The sequence below is a fragment of the Diaporthe amygdali genome (assembly GCF_026229845.1).
Source record: "Diaporthe amygdali strain CAA958 chromosome Unknown NODE_35_length_488319_cov_65_809586, whole genome shotgun sequence".
Classification (NCBI taxonomy): Eukaryota; Fungi; Ascomycota; class Sordariomycetes; order Diaporthales; family Diaporthaceae; genus Diaporthe; species Diaporthe amygdali.
The window spans coordinates 155,819-177,184 of NW_026517055.1; the positions used below are offsets into that span (position 1 = coordinate 155,819).

General features: G+C 52.9%; 5 protein-coding genes across 5 annotated transcripts; 3 read left to right on the plus strand and 2 right to left on the minus strand.

The window, feature by feature from the left end:
- Window positions 1-1,177: 1,177 nt before the first annotated feature.
- Window positions 1,178-8,854, plus strand: J7T55_011241 (uncharacterized protein; the record flags this gene model as incomplete). The annotated part of the gene is made up of 3 exons (XM_053133124.1): window positions 1,178-1,284; window positions 1,368-1,488; window positions 1,565-8,854. 3 exons carry the CDS (start codon window positions 1,178-1,180, stop codon window positions 8,852-8,854), a joined length of 7,518 nt encoding a protein of 2,505 aa, XP_052988913.1.
- Window positions 8,855-9,752: 898 nt separating this feature from the next.
- J7T55_011242 (uncharacterized protein) lies at window positions 9,753-13,641 on the minus strand (the record flags this gene model as incomplete). The annotated part of the gene is made up of 4 exons (XM_053133125.1): window positions 9,753-11,494; window positions 11,630-12,060; window positions 12,120-12,312; window positions 12,630-13,641. The coding sequence occupies 4 exons, from the start codon at window positions 13,639-13,641 to the stop codon at window positions 9,753-9,755; spliced, it is 3,378 nt and encodes a 1,125-aa protein (XP_052988914.1).
- Window positions 13,642-14,376: 735 nt separating this feature from the next.
- Window positions 14,377-15,336, plus strand: J7T55_011243 (uncharacterized protein; the record flags this gene model as incomplete). The annotated part of the gene is made up of 2 exons (XM_053133126.1): window positions 14,377-14,746; window positions 14,801-15,336. 2 exons carry the CDS (start codon window positions 14,377-14,379, stop codon window positions 15,334-15,336), a joined length of 906 nt encoding a protein of 301 aa, XP_052988915.1.
- Window positions 15,337-16,745: 1,409 nt separating this feature from the next.
- J7T55_011244 (uncharacterized protein) lies at window positions 16,746-17,094 on the plus strand (the record flags this gene model as incomplete). Its single annotated transcript, XM_053133128.1, has 3 exons — window positions 16,746-16,850; window positions 16,905-16,967; window positions 17,023-17,094. The coding sequence occupies 3 exons, from the start codon at window positions 16,746-16,748 to the stop codon at window positions 17,092-17,094; spliced, it is 240 nt and encodes a 79-aa protein (XP_052988916.1).
- Window positions 17,095-18,251: 1,157 nt separating this feature from the next.
- J7T55_011245 (uncharacterized protein) lies at window positions 18,252-20,294 on the minus strand (the record flags this gene model as incomplete). The annotated part of the gene is made up of 3 exons (XM_053133129.1): window positions 18,252-18,304; window positions 18,359-19,618; window positions 19,892-20,294. 3 exons carry the CDS (start codon window positions 20,292-20,294, stop codon window positions 18,252-18,254), a joined length of 1,716 nt encoding a protein of 571 aa, XP_052988917.1.
- Between the last annotated feature and the right edge of the window lie 1,072 nt (window positions 20,295-21,366).

The following is a 21,366-nucleotide window of genomic DNA, read 5'->3' on the forward strand; positions in this document are numbered from 1 at the left end:
GCCCATAAACATCTTCCTCATAGCCCGCGTCGAGTATGCTCCTATTATAGGGTCAATCAGGAAAGCGCTGAGCCAGCCGTCTAGTTTATGTTAACTCGAAAGTTCTGGAATCGAGACGAGATGAAGCCTAAAAAATAAATGTCACGGCAGCAAGGAAAATGGGCACTTAAACCAGCTGAACAGATACGACAGCAGCGTTTCGTCCACGCTTCGAGCCCATGCATCAAAGTCCCGCACGACCATCACGCACTTGGCATCGGGATACGCCTCAATCAGCTGTGCCGCAAAGGTGCCAGCGGCATCCGTGATAGCCTCGTTGTCCCCCAACATTTGATCCCAGTCTACCGGACCCAGGTCGGGCCTGTACGTGGACAGGCTGTGGAAAGAGGCATCTGCTGCGCAGTCGAGGAATGCCCACTCCCGCGGTTTCCACCATATCTGGCCAAGATGATGAACGTTCCGATAGCCAAGAATTTCAAGAGCCCGGAGCATCGACTTGGAACCGGTTCGTGGAAGCCCTATCGAGAGGACTTGGACGCGATGCGCGCGCTTGTCGGGTGGTGTGGATCCTGCCGAGGCCATGTGCGGGAGGGTTGCGGAGGTCAAGTTGGGCTTGGCAGCTTGGGAGATGGTGCGCAATTGACTTGTAAACGACGGGTATAACAATGTCTCGTATCAAATGCCATTGCGAACCGTTCGTGGCTCCACCGGGTGTTTCGGTTTCTGGCTACTTGACTCAGTCGTCGTTATCTGAGTCGGTTCATCGGGTGCAGAAGCGTTTGTGGATGAAATATTGTGGACTCCCTCCATACTCCCCGCGATCCCCAGAGTCAAAAAAGGGCCATAAATGCTCCCCGCGATGTCGATCTTGGATTTATGGTGAGCAAGGCTATCGGAAGCAATATGCCGTGGCAAGTTTTCCAGTCGGGTGCGAGTCAGCATCGCACACCGCTGAGGGTGCCAGTAAGGGAAACAGGGAAAACATTGAACCTTGTGTGAGACGATCAATGGATATCGATACGAACCTAGGGTGGCATCTAGATACATCTTATCTACATCTCGGGCGCGTATGTAGGGCGGGGCAAAAGAAACATGGGATAACTGTGTCCTTCAACGGTCACAATTTACACATGGTGCAAAGCATCGGACGTGTTATTGCTCGCCTAACATCATTTTCATGGTCCACGAGCATAATCTGCTGAGGTTCAGTGAGACACAAACAGCAGATATGGATCGAAGAACCGTGGTGTGCGGCATGGCCTGTCGCGTTCCAGGCGCGAACAAGTTAGTCAACCTCAGACATGGGTTCTGCGGAAAACGTCTGTGGCCTCCTGGGACTCGCAAAACGCTGACACAGATGAGAACAGTCCGAGCCAGCTGTGGGAGAACCTCATGAACAAGAAGGATGTGCAAAGACAGGTTCCAGATGACCGGTACAGGTTCAATGTCGACACATGGTTTCACCCTAATCACTCCAACAAAGGCACAGTGAGTTAGGAGACTTGAGCTCCAATCCCGACAGACCTCATCTCCTGAGACTAAGCCAATCTAACGGTTTGCACAGATAAATCAAAAGCGAGCCTACTTTCTTGACCACCCTGTCACAGCGTTTGACGCAGGATTCTTTGGTATCTCAGGCAAAGAAGCAGAATCCATCGACCCGCAGCAGCGGCTGCTACTGGAGGTAGCCTATGAGGCTCTGGAGGATGCAGGCATCACTCTTGACGAGATAGCTGGCACGCAAACGGCGGTTTTCCAGGGCAGCCTAAGCAATGACTACGGCACGCTGCTTTGCGACCAGGCATACTATCCCTTGCACAGCATCACCGGGATAGGTGACGCTATGCAAGCCAATCGCGTGTCGTACTTCTTCAACCTGAAGGGGCCAAGCATTGTGGTCGATACAGCCTGTTCTAGCAGTCTGGTAGCTTTTCACCTAGCGCACCAGAGCATCATCAGTGGGGAGTCCGACTACGCCATCGTGCTTGGCTCTGCGCTTTATTTTGACCCAACCACTGCCATCGTCTTGTCAGATATGGGCTTCCTCTCATCAGACGGACGATGCAGGTCGTTCGATGCGGATGGTAGTGGGTATGTCCGAGGTGAAGGTGTTTGTGCAGTTGTCATCAAGCGGCAGTCCGATGCTGTCCGCGACGGCAATCGCATCAGGTGCGTCGTCCGCACGACAGGGTCCAACCACGACGGCACTAAGAAGGGGCTGACGGTGCCCTCCTCCGAGGCGCAAGAGGAAATGATACGCCGAACCTATCAGCTTGCGAACCTCGACCCCGACGACACGCATTTCTTCGAGTGTCACGGCACAGGAACCAAGGTTGGCGATCCGAACGAGACCCGTGCCGTGGGCAACGTGTTCGGGACGCAGACCAGGAGTGAGGATCTGGTCATCGGCAGTATCAAGAGCAATGTTGGTCACCTAGAGGGTGCCGCTGGGTTGGCAGGTTTGATCAAGACGGTGCTGGCCATCGAGAAGAGCAGCATTCCACCTCAAATGCACTTTGATAGGCCGAATCCCGAAATTCGGTTCCAGGACTGGAGACTGAAGGTCCCTACAGAAATTCTGAGCTGGCCAGACACCAGGGGCAAGCCAAGGCGGGCGAGTTTGAATTCCTTTGGATACGGAGGAGCGAACGCCCACGCAGTGCTGGAGAGCGTTGAAGAAGTGACAGAAAGCTCTGCCCCGGCTGTGAAGGTGAACGGGGCGCCACCGGCTAAAGCTCGACCTTTTCTGGTCCCTATCTCATCCCACACAACCGAAACAGGCGAACGTCTGAAGGACGCTCTCCGGGAGTATCTCACGGTGCGAAAGGATGGCAACACAAATAAAACAAACCTTCGCGACCTTGCTTATACCTTCTCAGCTCACCGCACGGTGCACAAAGTTCGCTCTTTTGCTATCGCGGCCTCCGCTGATGAGCTGGTCGCCGAATTGGAGACGGCTCGTGCTTCATCAGAATGGAAAACAGCCACAACACGCTCGTCACATACAATACCCCGAATCGGCTTCGTCTTCACAGGTCAGGGTGCACAAACTTGGGACATGGGCCGGCAACTCATTGAGTCCCACCCGCCCTTTCGAGCCACACTTGACAAGTGTGATGCTGTACTGCAAAGCTTGCCTGGTTCTGATAGACCGGACTGGTCTATTGTGCGGGAGCTACTGGGACCACAGGACCCCAAAGACTCTCGCCTCAGTGAGACACGGCTCTCACAACCGATCTGCACAGCTCTTCAGATTGCTCTGGTGGATTTGTTGCGAGCATGGGGAATCAGACCGAGGGCGGTCTGTGGACACTCCTCAGGCGAAGTGGCGGCTGCATATTCCGCCAATATTCTGTCACTTGAGGCAGCTATGGTTGTAGCTTACTACCGCGGCTACCACATGAGCCAGCAACAGGCGCCAGGAGGGGGAGACAAACCACAAGTCGTGGGCGGCATGATAGCAGTCGGCCTCAGCGAAACAAACACCACTTCTGAGTTGGCCAAATTTAGAGGTCGCCTTTGCCTGGCAGCTGTGAATTCATCCTCCAGCGTCACCGTCTCAGGAGACCTGGATGCCATCGAGGAACTGCATGCGGATCTATCAAGCCGTGGGGTGTTTGCGCGGAAGCTGCTTGTCCAGCAGGCGTTTCACTCACACCATATGGAGCCCCTTGCACCAGCATATGAGAAGGCGTTGCACGAGTGCGCCTTGTACAGAACGGAAACTGGGCCTTGGAAGGTTCGGATGGTATCCAGTGTCACAGCCAGAGTCGTTCGCGATGGAGCTATAGACGCCACGTACTGGGTTCGAAACATGGTTGGTGCAGTGCGCTTTGCGGATGCCCTCACAGGTGTCCTCCTGGACGATGATGAGGAGCAGGCCGTTGATATTCTATTGGAAATCGGGCCGCACCCTGCTCTCAAAGGCCCCTCAGAGCAGGTGGCATCAGAGCTAAAGCTTGATGTCTCCTATCTTGCCTCTCTAAGTCGCAACCGGCCCGCCTTCGAGTGTCTCCTCGAGACGGCAGGCCAGCTCTTCGCCGCCAACTACCCTGTCGACCTCGTGGCTGTGAATGCGGACCAGACCCATCCGAGTACCTTTCTTACAGATCTACCAAGCTACGCCTGGAACCACCGGCATTACTGGACACCAACGACCCGCGCCATGCGCAGCACGCAACACAGAAAGCACAACCATACTATTCTCGGGACCCCGGTGCCACACTCGACACCACATAGTATGCTGTGGCGCAACTACATCCGTGTGTCCGAGATCCCCTGGCTGGCTGGACATGCCATCGAAGGCGAGGTCGTGTTCCCCGGCTCGGGCTACCTTTCGTTGGCGGTCGAGGCCGCCGTGCGATATCCTACTAATGAGGGAAAGACGGTAGCAAAGGTTGTGTTCAAAGACATCGACATCAAGTCCGCCATGACACTCCGCGACAACGAGGTCGGCACGGAGATGATCCTAAGTTTGCAGCCTGCGACGACATCTGCCAAGGGCTTCAGCGACGAGTGGCTCGAATTTCATATCAGCAGCTTCGACGTGGATGGCCACTATTCTGAGCATTGCCATGGATGGATCTCCATCGTCGCGGGGGAGCCACAGGCTGTCGAGCTAGACGGCTCGCTGCCTCGGTACCCGTCCGTCGAGGAGTTGAGGCAGAAATCGACCAACAGGCCTAGCTGTGCTGATCTGTACCGCCGACTCGAAAAGCGCGGGGTGCAATACCGCGACGAGTTCAGATTGCTTAAGGGCGACATGGATGACGGCGAAGGCTTTACGGTTGCCAATCTCGAGTTTGACCCGAGCATCTACAGAATCGAGGGCCTGGACGAGGTAACACTTGTCCCACTGGCGCTTCTCGATGCTGTCATGCACTCCACGTGGTCCGGGTCTTCTGATGGTTGGGAGTGGTGGCCGGACGAGGACGGCGTCGGTGTGCCCCGGTCGTACAAGTCTGTTGAGCTGGCGGGCCACCTACTCGCACGCTCGGCTTCTGGCTCAAATGAGTTGCAAAATTACACTATTCGGACGTTTGGAGACAGAGTCGGATTGAGGACTGTCATCTCGCAGCTGCTGGTCTCGGATGAGCAGGGTAGGCTTTGCATCCACATGCAGGACCAGGAGAGTACTTTCTTAAAGGAGGAACAAGGTTCGCTTGAGCGGAGGCTCTACTTCGAGCAGAAGTGGGAGAAGTCGGCTGAGTTTGACAAGATCGTCCCATCTATTCTGGAAGAGCTCACTGTGGTTGTTTCTGGCAGTCCGTCGGAGATGGAGGCCCGGGTCTTGAATCAAGTCAAAGATTTCGCACAGAAAAGAGACCAAATCCGGAACTTGACCACTGTGCAGCTGGGACAGGAGTATTATTTTGAAGAAGGGCATCAGAATATTATTATTCTTGCTTCATTATCCACTGACATGACGTCGACGGAAGGGTTCGCTCGCTTCCGACAGTTGGCCTTGGAAGAGGAAAAGAACATGATTTGGGTGCTTCAGGGGACCTTTATGGGTGCAACGAACCCAGAGATGGCGAAGTTCGCTGGATTCCTGAGAACAGCGAGGAACGAGAACCGCATGTCCCGACTTGTTACTCTGGATCTCGATCCCGACACTCTAGTGACAACGACGCCAGATGCGGGCGCAGCGATTCTCAAGGCATTGGACAAGAATTTGGATGAAGAAGAGGTCGCTGTTCGAGGCAACGCCGTATTTGTTCCTCGGCTTGCAGTAGACGACGAACTCAACTCCAAGCTTGATGACAGCAAGCCCAGCCGCCAGCCGCTCCCCGACGACACACCGGTCAACCTCGAGATCGGCCACATAGGCCGCCTCGATACACTTTACTTCGCTCCCAATGAGGACATGCTCAATGAGCCTCTCGGAGGTGACCAACTCGAGTTCAAAGTGGTAGCATCAGCCCTCAACTTCCGCGACATCGCCATCGCCGTCGGTCTGATCCAAGACTACCACTTTGGCGAAGAGTGCGCCGGCATCGTGACCAAGGTCGGGTCCTCGGTCGACAAGGACAGCTTCAAGCCCGGCGACAGGATCGTCGTCGCAGCTGGCGAGTGCATCGGGAACTATGCGCGGGCCGACGCCTGGCTGGCGCGAAAGATTCCCTCGGGAGTGAGCGATACGGCCGCGGCGAGTTTCCTTACCGTCACCATGACAGCTCTCTACGCCCTGCACCACGTCGCCCGCCTGCAGGCCACCGATACTATCCTCATTCACTCGGCGGCCGGCGGCGTCGGCCAGATGGCTATCCAGCTCGCGCAGGCCCGTGGGGCGCGCATTCTCGCGACGTGCTCGCAGGGAAAGCGAGAATTTCTTAAACGGCGATTCGGCTTCTCTGACGATCAAATATTCTCCTCGCGCGACGACTCGTTCAAAGCGGATGCGCTGGCGGCGACGAACGGCCAGGGCGTCGACGTGGTTCTGAACTGCCTGTCGGGCAGGCTGCTCGAGGCGACGTGGAGGTGTCTCGCGCCTTTTGGCCGCTTCGTCGAGATTGGCAAGCGAGATGTTCACGAGAACGCAGGCCTGCCCATGGATGTCTTCCGGCGCAATGTCAGCTTCTCTTCTATTGACATGGTGCTTGTCGTCCAGCGAGATCGGATCCTGACAGGTCGGCTTATTGATGAGGCGTGTGAGCTCGTGTTTGGGGGTCAAATCCAGGTGCCGGAGAGCCTGCTTGAGGTGCCATTCTCGGATGTCGAGAGGGCTTTCAGGCTGATACAACAGGGGAAGCATATTGGCAAGATTATATTGGTTCCCGGGGATAAGGATGTGATGCTCAAACCCAGGGGCTATCATCTTTTGGCCAAATTGTTCGACCCGGACAAGAAGTACCTCGTTGCAGGAGGACTAGGTGGCCTGGGTCTGAAGCTTGCAGAGTGGATGTACTTCAAAGGAGCCAGGAAATTGTCATTCTTCACCGTGTCAGCCCTCAGTCCGAAAGGCGAGCTGAGAGCAAGCGCACGGCGCACCGTCGCCTGGCTGAAGGAGCGCGGCTGTGAGATTGAGATATATCGAACGGATGTGGCCAACCTGGGAGAGGTTCAGAAAGCCTTTGACAGCATGGGACCGATCGCTGGCGTGTTCCACCTGGCCATGGTCCTCGCAGATGTATCGCTTCAGGGCATGAGCTATGAGCAGTGGGACAAGGTCATTCGCGTCAAATGTGCTGGAGCGTGGAATCTACACCTGGCAACACAAAATCGCCCTGTAGATTTCTTCACGTGCTTCTCTTCCATATCCACTATCGTGGGAAACCCGGGCCAAGCAAACTACAGTGCTGCTAACAGTTACCTGGACGGCCTGATGGATTGGCGCCGCGCTCAGGGCTGTGTGGGTGCAAGTATCAATGTCGCGGCCGTGTCAAGTGTTGGTGTTGCCGCCGATCTGGGTCTCAAGTTCGATGAGACAATCAATACGCAGGAGTTGATGCTGCTTGTGGAAGAGGCCATTCTCAGCGACCGCCGCTTCATCGCTAGAGCACAAGGAGGCTGCAACCATAAAGTCGACCGAAAGAGACTCATTACTGGAGTCAGCGTCGACGGGCTAGCCTCGAATCCAGAAACAAGCAAGAGACCGCTATATCGCAAGCTATGTGCCAATATAGACATCGGGCAGACCTCGTCGTCTGCGGCGGGGGCCGCTGCCACCCAGAGCCTAGCCAAGACCCTTGCAGGAACCGCGGATGTAGAAGAGAGATGCGCACTTCTCACCCAGCGATTCATGGAGAAGATATCGGCTGTGATGGACATCGAGATGTCGCTGATCGACCCAGCGAACCCTCCAACTGTGTACGGGCTTGACTCGATTGTGGCGATTGAGCTGCGCAAGTGGGTCAAGACAGAGACAAAGATCGACCTACCGCTCTTTGAATTGTTGGGAGGGAAGGCAATCAAGGATCTAGCTGCGTATATCGCGGCGCAGATCGTCGTCACGACCGACGCCCAGTCGTCTTCGACTGGTCTTGCACCGCGCTCCAAGGTGACAACGAGCGGCCAGCAAGGAAAGACTGCCGGTGGAAAATCTGCGGCGACGAACGGGACACCGAACGGCATAAATGGCAAGACTGATACCGAGGTCAACGGCCCGATCAACGGCTCGGTCGACACTGAAGCGCTTCTCGCATGGTGGTCGCAATATCTGGCGGATGCGCCTACCACGGACCCATTTGCCATGACCAAAGCTGAGCCTGCCTCTCATTCAAATGATGCCCCTTCTGGTACGACATGTACGACACCCAGCTACACGATCCCAGCGAACCACGTTAAACGCATGAAACGCATATGCAAACAGGACCTCACCATCGCCTCTCACGGTACCGGGTCGGCATTGGCACCAACAACACCGTTGAAGTTCATCTTGGGCGCGTTGTGGGCATATATGTTCCGAAGCAATAGCGAGCAGGCTGGCGACACGCTGCTCGACGTGGTGACGGGTGGTATCGATGCTGAACCAGTGCCGGTGCGGCTGCGCTTGGCGTCGCAGTACAGAAAGAATGCAATGACGGTTGGCGAGCTGGTGAGACTATCTGCACGAGAGCTGGACGCAGCACACGAGCAATCTTTGGGTCTGGCTCACCAGGCCATAGATGAGCAAATCGGGGCACGGCTGAGGAGGAGGCTTGTTGTGAGGCAATGCGAGGAGGGCGAGCCGGGAACTGTCGGCAAGTCGGGAGCTGTGCTTGAGATTGTGAGCAAGACTGATGGAATGCTGGGCCTGTCGATGTGCTTCTCGCCGGATGTCTACTCCGAGGACCGCGTCAAAGACGTCATGAGTGGCTTCGTGGTATTCTTGACTGATGCAATCCGGGACCACAGGAGTCCGGTTGACGTGTAAAATACAGGAGGATACTGAGGTGTTCAGACAATGAATATATTCTCATAAAAGCCCTCTTGTGGGGTAATTATGTAGTGGCGCTGAATCCCCCCCCCCCCCCAAAAAAAACCCCTGGGCTCCTCCGAGCCAAGCTGCAAATGTGTCTAGAATCAGGATGATCCCTGAATAGTCACGTGAAACGACTTCAAACGTGAGGCGTTCGACTGCAATATGAAAGCTCTGGCCTTATTTCAAGCACCTGAATTTCTGCCTGCCTTTGACCCTAAGAGCAACTCATCCCAAAATCGCAGGATGCGACTGAAATAGCTGAAGATCCGGGTTCACCCCTGCTGTAATTGCAGACAGCACTAGGCCAGTAGGAGCGTTCCCAAACGGCTGGCGAAATCTTCAGGTTGTAAGCGTCCTGGATGAGAGGCCGTCTGTCGTGGAGGACTGCTAAAAGGAACGGGGTTGTACCCTTTCCCGATAATGTGTGGAGTTTGCCGTTTCGTGGTGATTGACTTGAAGCATAATCCTGAGTGGGCCCTCGCTCGACTTGCAATCTACGGGAAGAGGCGTAAGTCTGTTGTGGACTGCAGATTGGCAGAAGAAGCCTTTATTTCAATATTCTCCACGTATCTTAGGCCCCCAAGGCGACTGGTGATGCAACCAAGACGAAAGTCAAAATCGGCCTGAAGTGTGAAGCTGCTTGAAGCCTTGATTTTAGGGCCGGTAGGATGATCGATCTATCCTGGCTTGTTTGACTTTGCCTTTTCCGGGTTAGGGCTGGATATTCTGGAGAACACGCGGGACAGTCTTGCATGTAGACGATCCGCACGTCCCGTTCAGACCTCTTCCCCGGTATCACACTGTTTGCAATCGTGCCCTCCATCGTCACTCCTGGCCTGGGGCCCCCGTGCTATGCAGCCTCGACACCAGGAGCACAGTCGGGGTCAGCCGAAGCCCGTTCCTCCACCAACTCAGAGAAAGGATCTAGCTGAGACGTCTCCGATACTGAGAGTGATGTCTCTGACGACTGTGAAGAAGGGTAGTCGCACATTGCGTATGCTTTGTCAAGCAGTCTCTGTGATCTTACCCTGCCGGGGTTGCCTTCATCGTACCACGATCTGGCCACCTCAATCACCCGCTCAAGTATCTCGATAGCTTCCGGCACTCTTTCAGCCTCCAGATAAGCTTGAGCTAGGCAGAGCTGTGATGTCAATAGAGCACCGTTTTTTGGTTCGAGTGTAGACCTTCTGATGTTGACCACCCATTCAAGCAACCCAACAGCTTCCGACACTTTTCCAACCTTGAAGTATGCTACAGCAAGGTTGTTCTGTGATGTTAGAAGATCAGGGTGTTTCTCATCGTGGGTGTATTTTTGAATATTGACTACCCGCTCGCGTAACTCGATAGCATCTGTCACCCTGCCGGCCCGCAGATATGCATCAGCAAGCCAAGCCAGTATTGTTGCCGTATGGTGGTGTTCCTCGCCGAGGGTCTGTGCGTTATGCTTGACCACCTCCTCCAATCGGGCCGTGGCTTCTGCAACCTGCCCGTTCTTGAGGTATGCAACAGCGAGACTGTGCTGTGATGTAAGTAGGTCAGGGTGGTCTGCTGGGAGAAGTCTCTCATCGATTTCGACCACCTTTTCAAGCAACACAGCAGCTTCTTCAGTTTCGTTGTTGTCCCCCAGTGCACTTGCGAGGGCGTGTTGCGCGTTGAGTAGAGACTCATGCTCTTCGCCTAGCTCCTGAAACGCTCTGACCACTTTCCGCAACAACGCGACTGCCTCCTTTGTCTGTCCATTCTTCTGATACGCCCATCCGAGGCGGCGCAAGTTTTCCAGCCGCCACCGGTCATTCTCACCGCGTGTTTGCTCGTCGAGCCGCGCTATTTTTTCAAATGCCCGCACTGTTTCTGCTGGCCGGCTTCCCACCCCACCAACAGCTAATGCGAACAAGCAATATAACTCCCGGAGTTCTTCGGTGGGTTCCTGGTCGTAGAGGCCTGACCGATGCAAGATTCGATTTGCCAATTTGTACATATCTGTTTCAAGTCTCATGCTCTTGAAAACCCATGCAATGCTCACGCACATCTGCAAAATCCGTCTAGATTGAGCCGCGTCGTCGACCAAGTCTGCGTCCGAATCGACCAGCTGCCACAAATGAGTTCTGAACTGGATATGATATGGGCGCCAACCGCGACATCCATAAATTCCCAGCGCGACAATGCATTGGCTCATCCGCAACGCCGCCTTCTTCTTTTCCCCGCGGTGGCGGTCACGCGCCCAGCCGTGCACGAGCGGGTGCATCGATACGAACTTCCAAACGCCCGTCCGCACGGGACTGTCAGTTTTCACCAGTGCGAGCGCTTCGAGCCGCGCCACTGCCTCAGTGATTCGAAATCTCGCATTGTCTTTCTCCGTCCTGACGAGGTCGGGAACTTGTGCCACATGCCAGGCTGTCAGCCATCCAGAGTCCATCTCCCATTCCTTAGGGGTCTGCAGTGCTTTTTCAGATCCCTCGCATGCATCTATCAGGATGTCGAGAGGTACGCTCTCATGGTGAAACGTCGAGAGGATATGCAGCAGCCGGAGTGCATCTTTGCGTGTCTCATCTGATGCACCAGTCTCCGACGATTCGAGAAATTCCATCGATGCTTCAAAAGTGGCATAAACAGTGTCATATCGTGATGTTGCCTGCCCTCCGGACCTTTCAAATATCCGTTGGCGATTGCTTCTCAAATATCCAAGGTATTCCGCTGCACTGCAATGCGTAGTGGCTATAAATGAACCAGCGTGATTAATAGCCAAGGTGTGGTATGCAAGCTCTTTGACGAGAACAAGAGCCGCCGTATCTTCTGAGGTTTCTTGCCAGAACTCAGGCAATCGTGAGGATCTACGGAGGAGTTGCATGCATTCGGCTTCCTGCAAACTGTCGAGTTCCTCGTAGCCGCCGGCCAATGCTAATCGTCCGCATTGGGGATTCCGGGATGTTACGAGAATCGCTCCACGGTTTCCTGAGGGTATGTAAATCTGATGGTCTCTACGCAGATCGTCCGCATTATCCAGTATCAAAAGCCATGTCTTCGTCGGTGGGAGATTGGAGAGCGCCTTTCGGACTTCGTCAATACTTTTTGGACATCCCAGAGCGTCTGCAACCTCGGAGAAGTTGTTTTCAGCTGTGTTTTGGGTGCTGACGTCGACCCAGAATATTGCCCAGAACCTGAAATATGTCTCTCAGCCCTAAGATATATGTACTGTCAAAACAAATATGGGGCGTACCTGTCTCGGACCTCGTTCGCTACATGAAGACATATCTCACTCTTACCCTGACCACCCATACCAGTCACGACAAACCGCCGCTGTTGATCTGTCGTGGGCTCGGGGCTGATCGCTCTGACAATCTTGTCGATGATATTGTGCCGTCCGGTGAAGTGCGGATTTGTGGAACGGTGAACAAGCCAATGTTTGTTAACTACAACCACGAAGTTACAATTAGTGGATGTGAATGAGTCAAAATCTCCTATAGTTTCAGATCGTCATATGCCTCCCAATGGCTGCCTCCCTGCGGCAACTATGTATCAGCATTGAGAAATCCCCCTCCCGTATCTACTCGAAATCACACATGGCCAGAAGAAACTCATGGAACAAGGCCCCGCTTTTTCTTCTCATCCCATGGAACATTGTCTCTCTCTGGGGCCCTCAGGAGAAGCTGGGACGATTGTTCACCCACTTTGTTTGCTTAGTCCGCTTCTCTCACCATAGGTTCAGAGTAGTAAAGTGCTAACTGACCTGTAGCCATTTTTTCTTTAACGTCTTTCGCTGGAATCTTGTTCAGTAGCTCTCGAGCAAAGACTGCTGCCTTTCCTGCGGCATATGACCTCCACAGGTCACTCTTGTGAGAGTCGGCGTAGTCAGAGATCCCTCGGATCACGAGACAGTTGCTGTTGATGTCCACGCCCGCTGCCTCCATCTCGATGCAATAAACGTCGCCGTACTGCTCGTTGATCAAATCTCTCTTCTGGCCGTCCATCATAACTGCATTTCCAGTCGCAATTCGTCCTTGATGGAATATAAAGCTTTCTTTCTGATCCTCACGGCGTGACTTTCGCTGGACAAGATTGTTCTTATCACACTCCACGCAGTTGGAATCGTAGTCCCCAACATGCTCGTAGGTGGGTTTGAACAGCAAATCATGCTCCAAACCAGGATGCTTAAATTGACTTCCGAACTTCTCGTGATTCTGGAGCTTGGCCTGAAGGGTGTGAAATTCCGATTCCCCAAAGTCATGATCGTTCTCAAGAATCGGGAGCGCCTTCAATAGGACCATATGTGGCCTGTTGATTTGCATCGTCGCCTGGAAACCGTGGATCCGGGACCTTCCCGCGTCGTAGCAAATGACAGCGGGTTTACCGTCTTTAGAGCTAGGCCAACCGACAACCACATCCCCAAGACGCACGTCCTGAAGGGGTTCAGAAAACAAATGCTTCTGAGGAACGCCGCCACCTATGCCGACGAGCAGTGTCATCCTAATATTAGGGAAAGTCTTGAACAGCGGCCCCGCGATAGATCCGACGCCAACCTGGCCAGTCATACCAGCAGGGCACGTGGCGATGACAACGTTGTGCCCCGCCATCGAGCCGAATTTGTAAATATTGTCATCATATTGACCGTCGATTTCAGGGCGCTCGTGTGATTCGTCTAGCAGCAAGCGCGCTGGAGTCAACTCGAGACTGGCCACGGGGCATATCCAGGCAACGTGGTAGCTCGCCGTGTCCAATTTCGTCACACGGCCCTGCGACATTGCCGTTCGGCAGCGTCGGTTCTCTAGTCAGAGTGAGGATTGAAAAGCTGTGTGGGGGCAGTTTGGCGGTGCTGGGTTGTCGGAGAAGTCCAAGGCATAAAAGGGAAATTTAGCCGCAGCACGGCAGAGAACCGGGGTAACCAACTTTAATGAAGGGTGCACCATTTAGGAAGAAACTGGCGAGCAAACGGGAAATGGGCGAGCAGAGCAGAGCCTCACGGGCTGCCCTAGGTATTCTACTGGCTGTTCAACGCCTGGATGGCGGTAGTCACATGCATGGTATGGTGTGGTGTAATGATTTCGGGTTGCACAGCAGCTTGTGCCGCCCACATCTGGTATCTCATTGAAGGGTTCGACACAGCCTGCTTAGTGTCCACCAGAATTTCCTGCTGAATGCACTCTTCATTGGCCAGGACTCTTGTTTGGGGTTTATTGCCGAAGCTGGAGCCCTCTCGTAGACTTTTCTAAGGCGAAGGCCCCTGGTCTGCGCAGGCGCCGAGCTGCACGTACTCCAGTAAGCGGTCTGGCCTGCATTGTGGCTTAATAGGCATTGTGACGCAGCAGGCATCGTCGGTAACACATGAAGATGTAGCAGCCTAACATCCACAATCGTGTACAAAGTTGTGTAGAGAAGATGGGCAAATGACAATATAAATCCACGCGAACCCACGGACCGACCCCTGACCTGGATCAACTACCTAAATACTTATACTAAGACGTCCGGAAATTTCCAATATGTCAACAAACACACAACCTCAGACCAACAGCCATGCTACCAAGCCCAGTCCCGGAATCTACGCCAAGGAGTTTCGAAAGAACTGGCAAGTGGCGAGCGCTGACAATGACCTCACCCTCTATGGATTCCGTCGTTTCAAGACATCTCACCTCTTGAACCTTCGCTTTCTTGAAGACGAAATCGCCAAGGTTGATCATGTAATCTACCAGGCTGGTCTCTCTCTAGGCCGGGACCATGCACCCGCAAATAAGCTTGGGCTCAACTATTGTAGAAAGGACCCGCATGTGCCCGATATTAGCGCGACGATTACAGAAGAGTTGGTTCTAAAGCTTCGCGGCCTTCTTAGGCAGTACGGTTCGAAACCCGCATGTCAGGCTCCACAATGATTCGTCCACTCAAATTTCTAATGATCACAATATACAGATGAAGCCCTATCAGCATTCAACAATATCATGACCATGGAGAGATGCTCGCTATTGGATGACGAGAAAGCAGCTAGCGCACGCACAGACCTCACGTTGCCCGAGATGTACGAGACCAGGCTGCTGAGACCAGATCTCCCACCCCGGTCGCGCGCCGACCCTGTGTCACACTGGATCCATAGGCTGCTGCGGGATTTCCGGTACTGGAAGCTCTCAAGACGGTGTGGGACGAGTGGCGTCGAGGCACAGCTCGCTCTAGGCAGGGCAGGCAGATTCTCGCATCAGAACTCCGCTCCAATCGCCAATTTCCTCGGGCGACTGATAGCCACACTCATGACCTGTCTCTTCCTGGTCGTTCCCTTGGCGATATTGAGCCCCAAGTCGCCTCCCAATATGCAGCTTGCAGTGGTGGCTGTGTGCATCCTGATGTTTTCTTTTCTGGTCGCCGCGATGATGAAGGCGTCGAATTTTGAGATGATGGCTGTGTCTTCTGCATATGCGGCTGTGCTGGCAGTCTTTGTCTCGAGTACTTCCTAGGGATGACTAGCTAGTTTTGGCCCTCGCAGACGGATACCTGGGCTGACCTCCATTCAATTACTGTGGCTTACGTGGTTTGGAACTCAGCAACGGCCAAATCAACTCTGTTCTCTCTATTATGCAATGACTTTAGAAAATTGTGATGAACAGTTGTGATCTATTCAACGCACAAATACTGGAGCTTGTTCGCTGTTCACCCTCACCAGATTACATAAACAAGTACGTACCTGCCAAGGCAGGTACGCAGACATCCCTATTTTAGTAACGGAATAATGGAAGGAAAGCATGCAATACTATACATTCCGAGCTATTCAACAGGACGAATTTGGAAGAATTCAGCAGTACAGCAGTTTCCAGGCTCCTGGGCGCATCTCCGTGAGGGCAGACAACGTCTCCGAAACGGCGTTGACAACGAGACGGAGCTGGCGTATAAATTTATTGACAACCTGTTCATGACTGTGTCTGTTGATTGGGACCCAATGTTAGAACGTGTCAAGGGGGCTGTGGAGCTCTTTGAGACAGAGGGAGGGTATTTTGGGGTTGGACCAAGGGGATGCACCGTCCAGGATGAGGTTTGCCTTTTGAAAGGATGTGCTGCACCACTTCTACTTCGGCCTGGCCCTTATGAATGTCACTCAGTTGTCGGCCCGTGTTTTGTTTCAGGTCTTATGGACGGTGAGGCAAAGATGCTTCTTCAGGATGGACTTTACGAGGCACAGATATTTGAGTTGGTACAACCTGGAGGTAAACCCTAGGTGATCTGTGAAGTTCTGTTGCCGGGACTCTGCCTTCCACTCACGAATTCATCCCTACAATCATTTCCTACACTCCAATCACTCTTGCAATGGCTCCAGAAATGCTCGCAAAAATCATCTATGGGTGGATCAAGCAACACATTGATGTAACATGTTATTTAATTAATTGTAGGAGACCCGAAGGTCACGACATTGTTCTAAAAGTTCGGAAGTTTATAAATATTATTCAATTTATCCTTGATGGCGTCCCATAACTTTGGAGCTGATGTCACAACTCTGTTCCCTGTCAAATCCGCAATCTTCCAGTTTTTAAGGCTTTCAAACAACTACGTTACAAGAATACTTTTCCAAGCCACGTCCACGATCAAATATAGGTTTGATCTCAATGGTGCAGCGACTCGTCTTCCGAGATTAACTTCATGCTATTTGATTGTGGATACCAAGGAGCATGCTAGTCACGTAATCATTGGTGGTGGCCTCATGCAAGGCCCAGTCAAGATGGCAAGGTGAATGATGTCACGGTGATGGAGCTTTGAGCTTGTAAAGACGTCAAGTTTCAGACAGGTAATCTACTTTAGCACTTTTCTTTTGGTTTCCATGGAAGATACTCATCTTTTAGCTCACCTGGGCATGTAGAAAACATACACTTGCATCATGTCGTCAAAGCAAGAGGATCAGGTCCAATCGAAGCATGGGGAGCCTATTGAAGAGGGTGACCACGTCTACACCAAGATCCGTGGCGTCAGACATGAGGGCAAGGTGAAAATGAAAATATGTAAGCTGTAAATTAGCTTGTTGCTCACTGCGCGCTAGGTAGAGAAGATGGTGACTACCGAGGATGAGGCCAAGCAGCAGGGGATAAAGAACCCACCCAAAGTGAGTTATCCACCACGTCTGGCTGTGCAACGAGAGATGCTGATACAGGGATCAGGTGCTGTTCACAGACCAGAAGGGCAAGCCTGTTGCCCACAACCCAGGGACGTTGGATATCGCCGACAAGTGAGACCATTGGTTGGCTGTGTGAAGTGGCGCGAGTAGAATCAAATGGGGCTACTTTGTGGGGACTCTCTCCTGTTGCGTATACGTCTGCCGCTTGTTTGTCTCGTTGGGGCACACATGAATTCTAGAGATTGCTGTAACTGTGCTTCCACAGGATAGTATTGGCCAGTAGTAGCGAGTTCATAGCGTCGGTGGTGAATGACATATCACGCTGGGAGTCCTGATCTGTGTCTTCATCCCTAGCCCAACTATCACACCGGTCATTTATCATGTATGTATCAATTTTGTGGCTAACCCAGTCCTGATACGAATAGGTATTAAACATGATGCCTTTGGTGTGCATTCCTGTCTTAGCTTAACCAGGTCCCCGTACTTGGCTACAGTGAAAACGCTCAACAGTAAAGGAAGGGCATGGAAAAAGACAGCATTTCTGAATTTTAGCTGAAATACCGTGACACATATCGTGACTTATCAATAATGAATGTCCCAAACACAAAGTCCCCGTCAGGACTTTGTGTCAGCACTTGCATGCACTTTCACATTGTGGTGACCCACTTTCAGTCTGCAGCCTGGCCTGCAGCCTAGCCTAGCTAGAAATCGAAGGCGGAGACGATGCGTCCACGGAGGCAGCAGAATCACGCTCACCTGGCGCAGGAGTACATAAACCATTGCGGTCCCCCGCCCTCTGTCCTCGAACTCCCTCTTACTTCTCTCTCTTTTCATCCTGGTGCACGGGCTTTATGTATTCAGTGAAGGTTCGCCTGAGAATATATTTTTGCTAGTTGAAAACTATAATATGACCACTCCTAGCTGGTTTTGGCCGGTTAGGGAATCTTTGGAACCTATCTTGACTGATCGTCTTTCATTATCTTGGTGTGCTTGCACGCCAGATGGAGAAGGATTTTCTCCACGATCGCAACCTTGAAATGGGGCGGCGACTGCAGCCTTTTGGTGGAACCTGTCGAGATGTCAAGCAGCCTGTTGAATCGTATTGATCCTTCACAAACTCATGTATGCAACATTGATGGCATCCTCACGATATCTGCATAGCATGTCTATCTTACTGGGTGTATGTAGGATGAAAGGACAGGTAGATCGCACAAAGATTGAAGACAGGCTCGTTATGTTAAGTGCATATCTTTCTGAAAAAGGGGGGGAAATCTAGACGACATCGATTGGTAATGGTTCGCGGTCAAATACGATGAACTCTTCGACTTCCATCTAGAGTACTCTATTCCATGCCAATTCAAGAGTTCTCAAGGGCTCACGGCTATTCGACTCCAAGCAGGTCAAGTCACCATTTCTCGGCAGTTCAGGCGTCAAAGCAAGCGGAAAGCTCTCCCAGTCATCCCACCAGACACGCCCCTCTGTTTCATTCGGCCATATCCGCCGCCAGATGGCCATCCACCGCGGGCTCTTCTCTTCCTCTTCGACACGGGGGATCCCTAAGCAGCTCGTCCTGACCCAAGGCCTGGTCTCGTGCACATGAAGAACACCCCGTGCGTAATCTCGTACGTCCCTCTCGACCAGCCATGTCCGCTGCACAGCAGTCAAGAATGGCCAGACATAGCCTGTAGGTGAGTTTACCGCGCGTCGCTCCTTGAAAGAGCTACCTCCCGAGACGCGCAAGCTGAGCCGTTCCAGCGACACTGGCGCCAGCCCGTCAGGCCTCTTCGCTTTGGCGCCGTCGATGACCTCGAAAATGGAGCGCGCCAGGGCCGCGTCGATGGCGCTGTTGACGAGGAAGTCGCGCGCGTGGCCCTCGCGGAGCGGGTGGAGATTTCCGTCTAGGTACTTTTTGTCCTGTTCGTCGAACCATGTCTCAATGCCCGTGTCATAGTGAGTCATGACGCCGTTCGCATCCCAGCTATAGAAGAAACCTGGAGGTGCTGCGTCCAGTGTTAGATCAAGATGCCGGAGCCGGGGCAGGCGTCCTAAAGTTCGATAACGCGCTACCTCGGCCGCGTCCCCGCGTGAGCGCCGGACCTCTACGGCGAGGCTCTCGAGATGAGGGGAGCACTTGGCAATATGACGGAGGATATCGTCTTTCAGAGGCTCCCAAATTGAGCTCCGCCGACGCGTGGAGAGTTCCAGGGTCCGCAGGTTCGAACCAAGGCATGGCTGGATGCTTTGACGCCGGTCCCATTCTCGGAGCTGCAGGGTGGCGAGGCGTGGGAGGTGTCGTAGGAAGAAGGCAGTATAAGTCCAACTTTGCTTGGATCGAGAGTTGGCATCCGTGCTACATGTGAGAGTCAAGGTGACCAGCGAGGTAAAAATCTCTGGTGGTGGCAGGCTCTTTGGAGAAACGACGATGTAGAGCTTGAGTACCCGCAGTGCAGACATGTCGCCGAATGTTCGAGTGGACACTAAGTCGGTTGGCACAGAACGGGGAGACTCTGGCCCGTCCAGCTGAATATGCTCGCGAAGCACGGATTGCGGCCTCTGGCACTTATCTGAATCCCACCCGATCCCACTGCTATTCTTCCAGAGGTATATCCTCTTCAACCGCGGAGGCCGCAATCTTTGCACTGCCGCCAAGAGCATTGTGTGATCGCAGTGCCACAAATCTCCAATACTGTATAGACAAGGGGATCTGGCAGTGGCGAGGTCATGAGGGTGGCTAGATTCCCCATCTAAGCTGTCTAGGTGAAAGCTATAGTGATGTAGACGACATCGCGGTATGTCCTCGTGTAGTGCCTGTAATAAGGGTGGCGGAAACTGGAGATTCTGAGGACTGGCCCAGAATAGATCGGTAAGGCCCGGGAGCTGCCTCACCAAGCGGCCAAGCTGTTGCCACCTACTGTCAGCTATGCGGCCGGTGTTGGACGGCCATAGATGCGATTCTGAGCGGTAGAGATCCCAGCATCCTCGTAGTTTCAGATCATCCTCCATTCGCTCGCACGGGTCGAGCGATATGTAGCGATAGCGTGTCCCTGGGCTCTTGCAGAGGAGGATAAGGCGGCGAACGTGTGCAAAGCTGTCGTCACGTTGAAGCATCATCTCCAAGGTTTTCACGTCATGTGCTAGCTGCTGCCCCTCATCGATGGTGATCTTGATCGTACGGTACAAAAAAACACTCGCAATGACATAGCATCCCTTGTTGGCGCACGCAAAGGCCAGAAGGCTGGCTGGGTGCGCAGTGTCGAGGATCCCCGCAATGCGCACGAGGATCTCTGGTGGAACGCAGTCCAATTTTGATGCCATCTTTAGAGAGTGATGGTCTTAACAGAGAAAGCTGTCAAATTTAAAGTTCGATCGAACACTTCAATTGAAGCATCCATAGCCTATCCAGGGCGACAATGATGCGATTGTTTCGGAGGGACTCATTGCGGCGGTGCGCCTTCTGCCTAAATCCTGGGGTAACCAACGCTCAACATGAGGCACTCATCAACCAACCCGCTTATGGGAACCAGGGATTAACCGTCACAAGACAGATCGTCAACAATTACTGCCAAGATATTCTCACACCCTAAGTTACAAAGCTCAAGTGGCTTGTTTCCATACCAGTGATGTGATGAGATGCAAGTTGAGCGGACAAACGATGCCAGGGTTGGGCCCATCAAGACCAACGGACCAGACTGTTGCCTACGTAGTTGATCAGATGGTATTATAATTTTCCTGACGCTAGAATCTGAAACCTTAAATGCCACAAACACGCCAAGAATTACAATTTTGTGTCTTGCTACAGAGAAAGACACACCTCCGCGCAAGCAGGCGGTGGAGTTCTTATTCGGAAATATGAGGCAAGTAGGCTCAGTCACACTCCCAGAAACGCATTATATGGTTTGAAAATTTGTGAATACAAGCTCATTGAGTTTTCAGACTTGATGGAAAATAGAGGGACCATAAAGGCCAATCTTATCAAATACGTCTTCAAGTTCGACCATAAAACCATCGTTGTATTTCGGTTGTTCGCGGGTCAGGGGATACCCAGGCATGAAGCCTGTTTCAATACGTTTTGTAGAGGGCTTGTTAAATACACAAAATTCGCCTATAGTGGGAATAAATATGTAACAATTTGCTGTTTCAATCATGGTTGACCACGGAAGCCTGCGTTAACACTGCGATCTAGGGCTTGGCAAGGTCATCAACTCATATATATAAGGCCGTTGCTGTGCCCCGTTTTGCAGCGCATGACAACTTTCATCCAATGAATTTCACCATTAAAATATTCCATGGTCCGATGGAGGCTTAACTCAACGGGGGGCGCTGCCAACTGAGTGCTGCATGAAGCAATTCCTCAGGCGCTATTCAGCATTGTGGTGGCCATGTTGTA